Source organism: Coregonus lavaretus (assembly GCF_964263955.1).
Source record: "Coregonus lavaretus genome assembly, chromosome: 9".
NCBI classification, from domain to species: domain Eukaryota; kingdom Metazoa; phylum Chordata; class Actinopteri; order Salmoniformes; family Salmonidae; genus Coregonus; species Coregonus lavaretus.
The window spans coordinates 46,236,566-46,252,456 of NC_139996.1; the positions used below are offsets into that span (position 1 = coordinate 46,236,566).

Below are 15,891 nucleotides of genomic sequence, written 5' to 3' on the forward strand. Positions count from 1 at the left end.
TCTCAGAGTTGAAAGAATGACCCACATTGTTCAGTAACATAGCTCAACTGCTTAAGTATCCTGCTAGCTTTAAGTAACTAATAGTTTCCCCAAATCCTGCTTATAGCTGGTACAGGTTTCCTAAGAGCCTGTTTTCCCAGTTGGATATTTCTCTCCCTATAGGGAATGTGATCCGGAGCCTATTATGTATAAGTAATACAGTGCAATGATTAGCATGTTCTCTATTAACTTTATTAAGGCCATGACCATGCTGGGCGCTAATGGCTAACTGTGTGCATTCTTGGCACCAGCCCCAGGGTATTAGTGTGTGTTAGATACCAGAAGGTGCAGCTGGAAGGGTTTAGGGGGTCAAGGACCAATCAGAGTGGAGTTTTCTGAGTGATTGGACCAATGGGTGACTTGGGAGTAGTAGTTCCCCAGGGGTGGCTGGGCGTGGGGCCAGATTGCACAGGTGATGTTAAGAGATAATGTCTGTACAGTGACCCCCCTTCCTTTATAGGGCAGCTCGCCTTTCCTTCTTTTGTTTTCTTTCCTTCTTTCTCTCTGTTCTGTTGGCATTGATTTCACATGCTTAATTTGGGATATATGATACAGATTATGGATTCTGTTTGTCACTGATGTATGCTGGAATGATACCATACTAATCGGTATGGCACGGTATGGCATTGGTGAATACAGAGTTTTGCATAGTATATAATGATGTAGGTGTATGACTAATATGTGTAAATATTCTAGAACATCGTCCGAGCGGGCAGTGCCATCCTGGACCCTGCTAACAGGGGGCACTGGGAGCAGATCCAGCGTTTCGAAGATGGCACGGCCCTACTTCTGCATAGCTTTGAGGAGTACGCCCAAACACTGGCACAAAACATGAGGAAGACCTACCTGAAACCCTTCACTGTTGTCACAGAAAACATGAGTGAGTCCACCTGCAGTGCAATGACACAATTATTTCACTGCAGTAACCTGATTTGCATGACTAATTAATGCAAAGTAATGTTACATTGTGCATATCAAAGACAACCTACTGTACCACTCTTGTGTGTGACAAGCATAATTAACAACCATTCTCCTTCTCTCTCTGTGCTCCCAGTTGTTTCTGTGGATTACTTGGACCCGTCCAATCCAGAATGGACAAACATCCCGCGTTTCCAAGAGATCCAGGCCTATCCCAAAGAGATGGAATCCTCCGTCCGCTTCCCAGAGTTCCCAACACAGCAGGAGCAGCCAGAGGAGGTTAGAGGTAGGCTTAAAGGAGTGGATACGGCACGGACATTGTGTGGTTCATTATGGAGCCTTCATAACGTAAATAGTCCTTGAGTGAAGTCTGAGCTGTTGTACCGCGTAAACAGTTTGTCAAGTTCTTCAACCAGTCTGGTAGTGTTTTTATGTGTGTGTGATTGATTGATTTCATGAATTTATTAATTTATTGTCATGATATCGTTTTCAATCATTACAGCAGTCTCCATAGCACCAACCACAGACGCAACAGCCACAGATGACCCCATAGCAACAGCCACAGACGACCCCATAGCAACAGCCACAGACGACCCCATAGCAACAGCCACAGACGCCTCTCCTGTCCAGAGTCCAGAGTCCACTGAATCCTCCACTGTCGGTCACCAGGCGTCTGCCAAGAAGAAGCGTCACGCTGAGGTCCCAGGCCCTCTCCCTGTTGCTGTGGTGATCATCTATAGGACCCTGGGACAGCTCCTGCCTGAAAACTACGACCTTGATCGTAGGAGCCTGAGGTACTTTTTACATTTCCTCCTCACTCTTACTACATAAAACAAGTTGGTTGTCTTTAACATATAATGTCTAATGTATAATTCAAAGATCTTACACAGTGCCATGTATACAATATGTGATGTGCTTCGCCGTACACATAACATATAAACACCATTTAAATAATTGCCAGTAGTAAATTTATGCACAGGTTGTATGTCCAAATATTTAGGTCTAATATTTCAACTGTTCTCTCTGGGTCTTACAAGATCTTGACAGTTCCCTTGTATAGAATGTGTGTGCATTTATGCGGTTGTGTGTCTACAAGGAGGTTCAATTCTATCATGCTGTTAGTGCTGTTAGTACTGGATGTCCTTTGTTTTGGACTAGTTTTTATTGTGAAAGATGTTTTTATGCTGTTGTCCTGCCTCACTGTTGTAGCTAGGCCCTTATGGTAAGTCACTCTCAATAAGAATGTATTTTGGATGACTACAGTCAATGTAAACTCACGTGTCATCTGTGTATGTGAATGTGTGTTTAGACTCCCCAACCGGCCCATCATCAACACCCCAATTGTGAGCATGGTGGTTTACAATGAGAGGGTGCCCTTGACCACTCTTGCACAACCCATCACACTGGAATACAGACTCCTGGAGACAGAGGAGAGGACCAAACCTGTCTGTGTCTACTGGAATCATTCCATCGCGTAAGGATGAGTATAGCTATCAATACTCTTATTCATATCATAGGTTTAGAATGGGGTTTAGCTAGATTCTGTTGAAAAGGAAATAAATCATACCCAACGATCTCTATTTTGGGTCCAGGGTTCATGGAACTGGAGGCTGGTCTGCCAAGGGGTGTGAGCTTGTGTTCAGGAACAGCACTCACATCAGCTGCCAGTGCAGTCACATGTCCAGCTCTGCTGTGCTCATGGACATCTCCAAGAGAGAGGTACCGCCCTGAGCCCTCTACCACACACACTAGGGCAGCTTTTAGATTGTTATTTTATTACTTTGAATATTTGATCTTACCTCTGGTCTGTGTTTACATCCTCAGCATGGGGAGGTCCTGCCCCTGAAGATCATCACCTACACCACTGTGTCAGCCTCGCTAATGGCACTTCTCATCACCTTCCTCCTGCTGGCCATCCTCCGGAAGCTCCGCTCCAACCTCCACAGCATCCACAAAAACCTGGTGGTGTCCATCTTCCTCTCCGAGCTTGTCTTCCTCTTCGGAATCAACCAGACTGAGAATGTGGTGAGGGCCTAGCACACGACCCTGAGGCACACCCCAAAAACACTATATTTTGTCTTATTGCTTTATTATAGACTCTCTGATATACCTGCAGGCTAAAACGTATTAAAAGTCTCTACTGTAATACATGGGTTTACAGCATTGTGTGGAGGGGAACTTTAATTTGTCGAAAAATTGAGGGATTTCCAAGAGGAAGGCTACAGAGCTAGCCTTGTGGCTCCTCTCCCCTCCACAACTTTGAAATGCATTTGTCTTTTATGGTAGTGAGTAGTGACTGTATTGGCTGTGCCTGACCATCTTAGTGGCTTTATCTTGGATAATAATAGTTCTGTTTCCGTCTGGCAATGTGTGGAATTGGCCTTAGCGATTGCATTGTGTTCTGTTGTTATAGATTAGAAGTTACTGAACCAGACTTACTTCACAGACAGCCCAACTGACAATTAGCACAGTTATCTTTTAAAACGGGGGCTTTAATCATCTTTCCCAACCTCTCTGTCCCTCAGTTCATGTGTACAGTGGTAGCCATCCTGCTGCACTACTCCTACATGTGTACATTTGCCTGGATGTTTGTGGAGGGACTTCACATCTACCGCATGCTGACTGAGGTCCGCAACATCAACCATGGCCACATGAGATTCTACTATGCCATTGGCTGGGGCATTCCTGCCATTATCACCAGTGAGTGAGACACATACACACACTCTCTCTCTCAAACACACTCCTCCCCCCCTCGCCCAACAACACACACACAGATATACATGCATGCAAACAAATACATTCCCGCTCATTTATGCACACAAAGACAGAGAGGGACACAGATGCATGGAAACAACATACAGAAAGAAATCACACCCCTTGACTTTTTCCACATTTTGTTGTGTTACAGCCTGAATTAAACATTGATTAAATTGAGATTTTGTGTCACTGGCCTACACACAATACCCCATAATGAACGGACATTGAATATCCCATTGAGCATGGTGAAGTTATTAATTGCCCTATCAATACACCCAGTCACTACAAAGATACAGGCATCCTTCCTAACTCAGTTGCTGGAGAGGACGTAAACCGCTCAGGGATTTCACCATGAGGCCAATGGTGACTTTAAAACAGTTACAGTTTAATGGCTGTGATAGGAGAAAACTGAGGATGGATCAACAACATTGTAGTTACTCTACAATACTAACTAACCTAAATGACAGAGTGAAAAGAAGGGAGCCTCTACAGAATAAAAAATATTCCAAAACATGCATCCTGTTTGCAATAAGGTACTAAAGTAAAACTGCAAAAAATGTGGCAAAGAAATCATCTCTTTGTCCTGAATACAAAGTGTTTGAGGCAAATCCAACACAACACATCGCTGAGTACCACTACATATTTTCAAGCATGGTGGTGGCTGCATCATGTTATGGGAATGCTTGTCATCGGCAAGGACTAGGGAGTTTTTTAGGATAAAAATTAACGGAATAGAGCTAAGCACATGCAAAATCCTATAGGAAAACCTGGTTCAGTCTGCTTTCCAACATACACTGGGAGACACCTTTCAGCAGACACCTTGCAGCAGGACCATTACCTAAAACAGGCCAAATATACACTGGAGTTACTTACCAAGACGACATTGAATGTTCCTGAGTTGTCTAGTTACAGTTTTGACTTAAATCGGCTTGAAAATCTATGGCAAGACTTGAAAATGGCTGTCTAGCAATAATCAACAACCAACTTGACAGAACTTTAAGAATTGTTTAAAGAATAATGTGCAAATATTGTACAATCCAGGTGTGGAAATCTCTTAGAGACTTACCCAGAAAGACTCACAGCTGTAATCCCTGCCAAAGGTGATTCTAACATGTATTGACTCGGGGGGGGGTGAATACTTATGTAAATAAGATATATTTGTATTTTATTTTCAATAAATCAGCAAAGATTTATGAAAATATGTTTTCACCGTCATTGTGAGGTATTGTGTGTAGATTTAAGAAAAAATAAGTCAAGGGGTATGAATACTTTCTGAAGGCACTGTACTCTGCAAGCCAGGGTTGGTGTCAATTCCATACAAATTCCAGTCAATTCAGAAACTAAAACAAATTCGAATTCCAAATTCTCCTCATTGAAAGCATTGAAGAGAATTGGAATTTCAGTGTACTTCCTGAATTAACAGGAATTCAAATGGAATTGACTAACTGTGTATGTTTTCCTCTCTTGTAGGCCTGGCAGTAGGGTTGGATCCTCAGGGTTATGGTAACCCAGACTTCTGTTGGCTTTCTGTCCACGACACACTCATCTGGAGTATCGCTGGGCCCATCGCTATAGTAGTTCTAGTGAGTGTAGGCACTCTTTATTTGTTGTACTATACTGTATTGGTTATGGCTCGTGGATTCTGTTATTCATCTCCATCTCATGTATCTCCCTTAGGTCAACATTACTTTATTCTTCCTGGCAGCCAAGGCCTCGTGCGGAAAGAGACAGTGGACATTTGAGAAGTCTGGAGCAATGTGAGTACTTCGAAACAGGATAGGGTTAGAAAACAGTTTGCACATAACATAACATGTTGGCTGGATTCCATTAAAAAATAACAACCTCTCCTCTTCAGCTCTTCTCTACGCATAGCCTTCCTCCTCCTGTTACTCATCAGTGCTACCTGGCTGCTGGGCCTCATGGCAGTCAATAGTGATATACTCTCCTTCCACTACCTCTTTGCCATCTTCAGCTGCCTCCAGGTATTTGTGTTTTTGTCTTGTCACAAAAAGTACTTCAAAACCCCTGAGATGTCTCAAATACATCGGCTCTATTTATCTGATTTGCAATTCTCTCTCGCTCTCTCGTTTTGTCGCTCTCTCTCTCTCTCTCCCTCTCTCTCTCTCAGGGTGTGTGCATCTTCTTCTTCCACTGTATTTTCAATAAGGAAGTGAGGATCAACCTGAAGAACGTCCTCACAGGGAAGAAGTCCATAGTGGAAGATTCTACTGCCACCCGCACCACTTTACTCACAGTATGTACACATAAGTCAATATCTAAGTGTACTAAACCTGTGTACATTAAAATCCCCTAGAGTCGATGTCCACACCACCGCAATACTCTAATTAGCATAATACAAATGTCCCATCAAAATCTGTCTGTTTTTTGCACGGGCTGTGTCTCAATCCACCGCATCCACCGATGTCGGCCTCCCACATCCGCGGTGGAAGGTGGCAGAGCTACAGCGGTGTTTGTCAGACCAGGAGACATCCAGAAAATCAGTCTTCTCACGAAAACGTATGTAGCATCCAAATGGTTTGGCCTACAAACTAATACGACCCCTCTATGGAAAGATGAGACTCTCACGAACACGATTGTGTTCTCCGTACTGCCGATCTGCCAACTTCTGTCTGTAGCATCCGAATAGTTTGGTCTACACACTAATATAATACCCCACCATCGAAAGGTGAGACTCCCACGAACACGGACATGTCAGTTGTTTTGCTCTAGGAAGCCCACAAGCCTCACAAGACTCGTCTGAAGGTAGCCCGGTATCAGTTTGAAAAATGAATGACAGTACTGAGTGTACAAAACATTAAGAACACCTGCTCTTTCCATGACATAGACTGACCAGGTGAATCCAGTTCGAAGCTATGGTCCCTTATTGATGTCACTTTCAATTCAATCAGTGGAGATGAAGGGTAGGAGACACGTAAAGAAGGATTTTTAAGCCTTGAGACAATTGAGACATGGATTGTATATGTGTGCCATTCAGAGGGTGAATGGGCTAGACAAAAGATTTACGTGCCTTTGAACGGGGTATGGTAGTAGGTGCCAGGCGCACCGGTTTGTTTCAAGAACTGCAACACTGCTGTCTTTTTCACACTCAACAACAGTTTCCCGTGTGTATCAAGAATGGTCCACCACATCCAGCCAACTTCACAGAACTGTGGGAAGCATTGGAGTCAACATGGGCCAGCATCCCTGTGGAACGCTTTCGACACCTTGTATAGTCCTTCCCCCAATTAATTCAGGCTGTTCTAAGGGCAACAGTTCATACCTACAGGGGTCCTAAAATTCTAAATCAAATAGCTAAATGATCTTTGGTATGACCTTCTTAAAACAATTCCATATGTTAGCTTAGTCGAAACCCAGCCCCGGGCCCTTTGACCTTATGGGGATAGATATTAGATATTAATCCAAAAGGGGATCACATAAACCTTATCTGATGCTGCTGATGGTGACGATGCAATCCACATTCTACCTCTTTGTTGCCCCCAGCGTTCTTTAAACGGTAAGTACTCGTTCACGGAGGAGGACGGTCTGTACCGCACGGCCATTGGAGAGTCCACTGCCTCCCTGGACAGCACGGTCAGATCAGCCCACAGCCTCAGCAGCAGCCAGGCCAGGTAACTCACTGGGTGGCAGTTGGGTTGTACTGAAACTGGGTTTTAATTAGGGTTGCAAAGCTCCAGTAACCTTCCCAAAATTCCCAGCTTTCTAAGAAAGCCCTGTTGAAGGATTCTTGATTTCCTGCTTATTCCCCCCTGATTCCAGGAATATTCCAACCGGTATTTTGGGAAAACCTGGGAATTTTGGGAAGTTTACTGGAATGTTGCAACCTTAGATCTACTGGAACAGAATTGTCATTCATATTCAAATGATTATTTATATACTCATCATGTTTCTTTCTTCGTACAGGAATGACTCAGGGCAAAAGCACACTACATCCTCCCGCTCAGCCAAAAATAGTTACCGTGGAGAGGGAGACTCCTCCATCTTCATCCGCAAGCGTTCCAAGAAAGATAGTATGAGTCTTATGCACAAACCGCATGCAAACTGCATGTAATTTGTTTTAGTCTAATCTCTATACTTGACGTGCCATTGGCTGCTTGGGCCTAGACTTCAGATGTCCAATAGTAAGTAATAGCCCCTGTGTTTCCATGGTGACAGATTCGGATTCGGACAGCGAGCTCTCGGTGGATGAGCACAGTAGCTCCTACGCCTCGTCCCACTCCTCAGACAGTGATGATGACAGAGGGAGCCGCAAGCATAGGTGGAACAACAAGAGACAGCCCCAGCACAGCACACCCAAAGGTAATGGGACTCACGTTCAAACACACACACACACATACGCATATGGATTTCAATAGAACTACAGTGGGGCAAAAAAGTATTTAGTCAGCCACCAATTGTGCAAGTTCTCCCACTTTAAAAGATGAGAGAGGCCTGTAATTTTCATCATAGGTACACGTCAACTATGACAGACAAAATGAGAAAAAAAAATCCAGAAAATCACATTGTAGGATTTTTAATGAATTTATTTGCAAATTATGGTGGAAAATAAGTATTTGGTCACCTACAAACAAGCAAGATTTCTGGCTTTCACAGACCTGTAACTTCTTCTTTAAGAGGCTCCTCTGTCCTCCACTTGTTACCTGTATTAATGGCACCTGTTTGAACTTGTTATCAGTATAAAAGACACCTGTCCACAACCTCAAACAGTCACACTCCAAACTCCACTATGGCCAAGACCAAAGAGCTGTCAAAGGACACCAGAAACAAAATTGTAGACCTGCACCAGGCTGGGAAGACTGAATCTGCAATAGGTAAGCAGCTTGGTTTGAAGAAATCAACTGTGGGAGCAATTATTAGGAAATGGAAGACATACAAGACCACTGATAATCTCCCTCGATCTGGGGCTCCACGCAAGATCTCACCCTGTGGGGTCAAAATGATCACAAGAACGGTGAGCAAAAATCCCAGAACCACACGGGGGGACCTAGTGAATGACCTGCAGAGAGCTGGGACCAAAGTAACAAAGCCTACCATCAGTAACACACTACGCTGCCAGGGACTCAAATCCTGCAGTACCAGACGTGTCCCCCTGCTTAAGCCAGTACATGTCCAGGCCCGTCTGAAGTTTGCTAGAGTGCATTTGGATGATCCAGAAGAGGTTGGGAGAATGTCAGATGAAACCAAAATATAACTTTTTGGTAAAAACTCAACTTGTCGTGTTTGGAGGACAAAGAATGCTCAGTTGCATCCAAAGAACACCATACCTACTGTGAAGCATGGGGGTGGAAACATCATGCTTTGGGGCTGTTTTTCTGCAAAGGGACCAGGACGACTGATCCGTGTAAAGGAAAGAATGAATGGGGCCATGTATCATGAGATTTTGAGTGAAAACCTCCTTCCATCAGCAAGGGCATTGAAGATGAAACGTGGCTGGGTCTTTCAGCATGACAATGATCCCAAACACACCTCCCGGGCAACGAAGGAGTGGCTTCGTAAGAAGCATTTCAAGGTCCTGGAGTGGCCTAGCCAGTCTCCAGATCTCAACCCCATAGAAAATCTTTGGCGGGAGTTGAAAGTCCGTATTGCCCAGTGACAGCCCCAAAACATCACTGCTCTAGAGGAGATCTGCATGGAGGAATGGGCCAAAATACCAGCAACAGTGTGTGAAAACCTTGTGAAGACTTACAGAAAACGTTTGACCTGTGTCATTGCCAACAAAGGGTATATAACAAAGTATTGAGAAACTTTTGTTATTGACCAAATACTTATTTTCCACCATAATTTGCAAATAAATTCATAAAAAATCCTACAATGTGATTTTCTGGAAAAAAAATTCTCATTTTCTCTGTCATAGTTGACGTGTACCTATGATGAAAATTACAGGCCTCTCTCATATTTTTAAGTGGGAGAACTTGCACAATTGGTGGCTGACTAAATACTTTTTTTCCCCACTGTATATGACATAAAATCTATCATTCATTTTTGGGCGAATCTCATATAAACTGTTTATTTTTCTACTTTTGTAGTGGATACGGTGGCCAATCACATGAAGCCTTACTGGCCAGTTGAGCCGCCGACAGTCAGTGAGAGTGAGGAGCCCTGCGGGTTGGAGACGCTACGTATGGAGACCAAGGTCAACGTGAAGCTCCACCAGGACAAAAAAGTCAATGGGCAGTCCCCCTACCAGAACGGTAGTGCCCCTCCCAGCTCACCTGACAGCAACCAGACAGAGAAGAGAAGGGGTGAGAAAGAGAGACAGACTCCAATCTGACCATTCAGGCCCTTTATAATTAACCTTGGTCAGGAATGTCCCAAATCAAATGAAATGTGTGATTGAATCAACATGTCAACATTCTGCGTCATGTTTTGCTATCCAAATAAGTTGCGTGTGTCTCTGTTTGTGTTTGCTTGCATGACTGACTGTGGTTTGCACATTCACCCTCTGTGTGTTTGCATCCTCTGTCAGGCATTCTGAAAAACAAGATCACCTACCGTCCTCCGCTGACTGACAAGAATATGAAGAATCGCCTGCGGGAAAAATTGAGCGACTACAACCCCCCCACCATCTCCCCCAGAACTACCCCAGTCCCTGTCCCCCCATCTCCCGTCGCCCCCCGTCTCTGCACTGTAACCGTGGGAAACGGGGTCCTTATCAAAACCCCACCTCGCCCACCCGTGCCTCCACGTCCTCCGTTGTCTCCACGGGACCTGCGCAATGGGGTTGTCATGACAACGTCGAGGACGACGATGTCGCCATTGGTCAATGGTGTCAACGGGGTTCAACACGCCCAAGACTCGGACTCAGAGTGAGTGGTCACGAGATACTGGCAGCTATGTTGCATGTCTAACAGATATGTTGGATAATATGTCAATCACTTTCTGACTTTAGCAACTCTCTCTGTCTCTCTCAACAGTGGTAGCAACGAAACCTCAATCTGACCTGGATGGAATTCCAGGTAGACAACCAAGGAAGAGAGCTACTGCGCTCATACCATATGTGGGATTCAAGGGTCACTATGACCATCCAATAGGCCACAGGACCCCTAAGCTCATATGGAAATCAGTGTTACCACAGACAGTTGCCTGCCCAAGACAAAAAGGGAAGTGTCAGACTAAATCCCACAGGAGAGGGCCTGAGAACTACATGTCCCAGCACGCAGCAGTGAGTTGGAAAAACAAAACAATGCACTTCACGGCATAGCCACCAAGTGGCGCTGTCTGTAGTTATTCAGTGCAGGTGGCATCAGACAGCAGGTTGGGATTGAAGACTTTTCTATCACCAGATGTGCCATGATGTGACGTTGACCTCATGAATCAGTAAGACCTCACTAAGTGCCCAGCTGTGTTTGCCCACAGAGACAGAAACATCAAAACAAATCAATGCCTTTGGTCCGTGTAATTATCTTGTAGATATTTTGTACTTTTTTGACTTGTTTATAGGACAGGAATAACTAATTTGTACATTGTAAGTATTATTATTGTAATATGATATTTTTGGGACATCATGTGTAGATATGACAGTCAACAAGGTTTTTTACAGATGTTTACGAATTTGGCACCTTTTAAGAAAACAATCCATAGCATGTAAAGTACTCCCAGTCTGAAAATCCTCTGCTGAAAATAATGTGATTTTTAAGTATTAAAACACTCACATAGTAAGTGTAGTTGAACAAAAGCCATCTTAAAATCGTAATCGTAACATAGGGAGGTGCATTCATCTCTGTATTAAAGTGAAGGTCTTGTCCATTCCAATGGGATCTAAATCATGTCCTGATCATTGAATGACTTTGAATGAGGAAAATGCACTGAAACCTTAATACTTGCATTACAAGTTCCAGTCAATATCAGAGTAATATGTAGAAATAAATTGCTACTCTAGAATGATTAGTAGAAGCACGACGGTGTGTGCCTTTTGATTGTTAACCTACCATGTTGTGTCATTGTAAACCTTTTCGCATTTATGCTTCTGGGTTTTTTATATTTGATCATTTTACCTTTCCATCTACATATCTCTGGAGATCCTCAAGATAGAGCTTTCTAAGTGTTCAGCCAGTAACATGTCTGCATTCTGATTTTAAACTCATTAGAATAGTAAGTTACAGTATTATTTCCAAGAAAACAGTATTCATTTTAAGTATCAACTGGGTGCCTTTCTCCCTGCCACCACATAGCATAGTGTCTAAATCCAAGGTAACCAGTAACTATTGCTAGTTTTAGTATACTGACCTTCCCTTTCCATTCCACTCTTGAGCTGTAAAAACCAGTGTACATGATCTACTTTAATGATACGTTCATCTCTCAGTTCTCCTTCCGTTATTTCATGTTTACAGATGAGTCATGTCTCTATAAATCTGTTCACTTTCAAAAACTTGTTTAGATGTATCACATATGGGGATTCACTGGAGGTGGATCACTACGAAGAACCAATCACACAATGCCTGTCGGAGACAGACAGGTCGAGTGGCGAATGAGGTGAGCCCTCCCTCCTTATAAGGCGCCACTCACCGGCCTCTGGTCATTCTGATATCTTAAGTGCTGACAAGAAGCCGGTGTAGAGGAAGAAGAAGAAAGAGAGGGGAGGGGAAATGCAGAGAAGATGGTGGAAACGGAGGTTTTGTTTGAAACTGCTAGTGAGTCGGCCGAAGCTAATAGTACAGAAAGTGAGAATGAGTGGGTTACCGTGGCAAAGAAGAGGGGAAACAGAAGTAAAGCTGTGGTGGAAAATAGCAAACCACTAGACTTGTTTTTAGGGTTTTGGATCAATGTTACTTGGGAAATCCGTTTAACGTCTCGAGTAAAATCTGGAGTGTGTTGGAGGAAAGTGTTGAGTTGGTGAGAGTCACAAGAAGTGGTCTTATTTATATGTTTTGTGTGTCCGCGGAGCAGAAGAAGCGTGTTTTAAGACTAAAAAAGATATCGGAGTGGAATGTTTCCTGTATGGGTTTTCATAGCAGGGCGCCTATCAAGGGAGTTATTTCTGGCGCAATAAATAAAGGCAGTAGATATTACTGATGACATCGATGGAGTGGTTGGTGCACGTTGACTGACCTGTATGGTGGATGGAGAAAATAAATTAACTTCATCCATGCTACTGTTCTTTGATGATATAAAGTTAGGATTCATGAGATACCCTGTAAGAGCTTTTGTGCACAAGCCCCTTCAGTGTCATACATGTAAAATATTTGGTAATGTATCAAGTGTGTACAGAAGAAGTGAAATGCTGCAACTGGAGGTGAACATGCACCTGAATTATTGGACTGCCCTGTTAGGGTGAAGGAGAATCAGGTGGCAAGGGTAAGGAGTGTCCACCATGTCTCCTATCTGGAGGCGGTGAGAAGATTGGAAGGAATCAGTGGCGGGGATGAAACGATGGTAGCAGAGCCACCACGACCAGTGAAGGTTTCCCATCAACCGAGGGATAGTGAAATGTTCCATGCTAAAAAGGTGGACTTTGTATTATTTATTGCAATGGTCATAAACTGTACAGCACACGCAGAGAAGAAGTCTAAGAAAATTGGAATCATTGTGAATGCAGCTGAACGTTTTTTGGGTCTTCGTGATTTTACAGCCGAGGCCGTGCAAGAAATCCTGTCGGTGAATGTTCCGCCATCACAGGCCCCTGAGCCTGCGTAGGGATGTATTTTGGAGTGGACTGTGATTGAAGAAGTGGGATGGGTTTTGTTAGTTGATGTGTTTAATTTTGTATTTTGTATGATCTCGTTTTCCCTCTTTCCCACAATGTTTTTTTTGTTTCTTATTCAAAACCCTGTCCAGCTGGTGGCGGTAATGCATCATTAACATTGGATGCTAACCGCCGTTAAACCCCATCGAAGAAGAACACTGGTCATTTTTACCTCTCTTCATTGCTGAACAATCAGTACGGCTCCTGAAGCTCTCCTCAGCACGAATATAATTCTCTTCCTATTTAACCGTTCTCAGGCGTACCGTGAGGTTAATGCTGCTGAACGTATGACCTCAGCTCCTGTCAATAGTGGTTTTTTACTGCCTCCATTTCTGCCTCCGTTTTTCCTGCCTCCCTTTGGATAGTGGAGGCTTTTATATTGACCTATAATAGCAAGGGTTTATAGCCCCCGGAGGGCCCTCTTCACAGGCACTCTTTGCAAGAGATTTACAGTGCGACATGTCGGGCCGCCCCTCATACGATTATGAGGTTTTACTGACTGGACATCAATGCACCTTCGTTGGCGCATACTATCCACAGTGTCAGAGCCTCTGAGGGGTAATGCAGATGGGATTACCCTGGCCATATCCCCATATGTAATACATCAAAACGGGTATTTGTAACCCCGGTTCTCTGATAATATGAGTGAGATATATCACCGCATTTCCCTGCTTACAAGAGCGCAAGGAATAGTTGACGTGGTCCTCTGTAGCTCAGCTGGTAGAGCACGGCGCTTGTAACGCCAAGGTAGTGGGTTCGATCCCCGGGACCACCCATACACAAAAATGTATGCACGCATGACTGTAAGTCGCTTTGGATAAAAGCGTCTGCTAAATGGCATATTATTATATTATAATAGAGGCATGCTTGAGAATGACCAGAGGGCGGGCGAGTGGCACCTTATAAGGAGGGAGGGCTCATCTCATTTGCCACTCGACCTCTGTCTCTTGTGTGATTAGTTCTTCATAGTGATCCTTCAAAAATAAAAGGAAAGCCGCACACTAGGAGCTCAGATGCAATAATTTAATATCTTAATAACCAACGTTTCGACAGACAAGTTGTCTTCACCAGCACCTCGCCTAAATAGGTGTGCGTTTCTTTCGCCTTTATCTTCATAGTGATCCACCTTCAGCGAATCCCCATATGTGATACATCTCACTCATATTATCAGAGAACCTGGGTTACGAAAGTAACCTTAAGTTATTGGCACAGACACTGGAATCATTATTGTAACATGCATATATTTATTTTTTGTGAAAAGTCACTGGAAATCAGACTTTAGGAACAGTAAAATAAACCACATTTGGATTTTAGTATAATATGTTTTAGTGTTTTATATATTTCTTGGGCCATTAAGAATTGGTAGGTAAATTACATATTTGCATGTTTTCAGTATGGCCTGTCAAGGTGTTTGGGTAAAGAATAAACAAGAAACGTGCAAGAAATGCTTCTTTTTTTAAATACATTTTATTCAATGGCTTCTCTTGTTTACATCAGTAAAGCAATATCTAGTAACAGGACTCGTTGATACGCCTCATGCTCATGAATCTCATGCCCATAGAGCCCATGCTCATCTGATTGAAGTTTCTGTACTCTCCAGGCCTCATGTACATCATCCTGCCTCTGTACTGGGGTTGCTCATACATGAGCCAGTGGCCGTCCATAACGTTGCAGGACATGCAGTTGCTCATGCGGTAACGACCCATGACGTCGTCACAGTCGTCCATCATCTCGTGCATCTGACCTCCGAAGTTCTCCCTCTCGTAGATCCTCATCCTGTAAGGTCCTCTGTGCTGGAATATGATGAACAACATGTTTTAGTGAGACATCTGCACAGCTCAGGAACTTCCTAAAAAATGTGTAATGTAGTATCATAGATTGTAGACATATTGAGGAATGGACACAGGTGTATCTCAAAAATCAACGCTGTAAAAGGCTACAAACTAAATGTTATTGGGTTTACCATGGGGATCATGCGACAGGACCTGATGTCGTTCATTCCCATCATGCGCTGGTAGTCAGAGTACTCTCCCCTTCTCATGAACCACTGGCTTCCCATGTAGTTGGGGCGGTCATAGACCATGAAGCAGCCGCTCTCAACCCTGCAGGACTGGCAGCGGCTCAGGTAGGAGGACATGTCAGGGCAGTTGCTCATACACTCATAGGAACGACCCTGGAAGTTCCTGTCCTCGTAGAAGGTGATCTGAAAATAAGCAGGAATCATTTTTATTAACCATTCAAACTTACAAAAACACATTGCTACATTTTGGGCCCTACCCAATCCGACTAGTAATCAGGTTTCTGCAATTAAGGTTGTCTTGTGCTCTGACACTAGGAAAATGTATGTTTATATTTGCACTAAAATATACTTTGCTGTTCATGTTCATGCCGGTGGAGGTCATTTTGTCTCTCTGTGCTGCTGCTTCTGCTCTTGCTGTGGAACTGATATCCTACCTGTTTAAAACCTTCCTTTTTAT

General features: G+C 43.6%; 2 protein-coding genes across 2 annotated transcripts in view; one reads left to right on the forward strand and one right to left on the reverse strand.

Moving 5' to 3' along the window:
* The window catches only part of LOC311134578 (cadherin EGF LAG seven-pass G-type receptor 1-like), an 89,215-nt gene extending 77,052 nt beyond the window's left edge, over positions 1-12,163 (forward strand). Inside the window, exons 19-35 of the mRNA XM_084168307.1 lie at positions 736-919; positions 1,094-1,243; positions 1,523-1,751; positions 2,267-2,431; positions 2,550-2,676; positions 2,782-2,982; positions 3,483-3,657; positions 5,185-5,297; positions 5,392-5,471; positions 5,570-5,696; positions 5,843-5,968; positions 7,216-7,343; positions 7,636-7,742; positions 7,888-8,031; positions 9,759-9,974; positions 10,199-10,538; positions 10,647-12,163. Of these exons, the coding sequence (XP_084024433.1) occupies positions 736-919; positions 1,094-1,243; positions 1,523-1,751; positions 2,267-2,431; positions 2,550-2,676; positions 2,782-2,982; positions 3,483-3,657; positions 5,185-5,297; positions 5,392-5,471; positions 5,570-5,696; positions 5,843-5,968; positions 7,216-7,343; positions 7,636-7,742; positions 7,888-8,031; positions 9,759-9,974; positions 10,199-10,538; positions 10,647-10,671 (2,637 nt within the window). The 3' untranslated portion in view covers positions 10,672-12,163. The remainder of the gene's footprint in view (positions 1-735; positions 920-1,093; positions 1,244-1,522; positions 1,752-2,266; positions 2,432-2,549; positions 2,677-2,781; positions 2,983-3,482; positions 3,658-5,184; positions 5,298-5,391; positions 5,472-5,569; positions 5,697-5,842; positions 5,969-7,215; positions 7,344-7,635; positions 7,743-7,887; positions 8,032-9,758; positions 9,975-10,198; positions 10,539-10,646) is intronic.
* A 2,759-nt stretch (positions 12,164-14,922) lies between these two features.
* Positions 14,923-15,891, reverse strand: LOC311134704 (gamma-crystallin M2-like; the record flags this gene model as incomplete). Its single annotated transcript, XM_084168472.1, has 3 exons — positions 15,784-15,891; positions 15,378-15,617; positions 14,923-15,207 (listed from the first exon to the last, which is right to left on the reverse strand). The coding sequence occupies exons 1-3, from the start codon at positions 15,814-15,816 to the stop codon at positions 14,923-14,925; spliced, it is 558 nt and encodes a 185-aa protein (XP_084024598.1). The 5' UTR covers positions 15,817-15,891.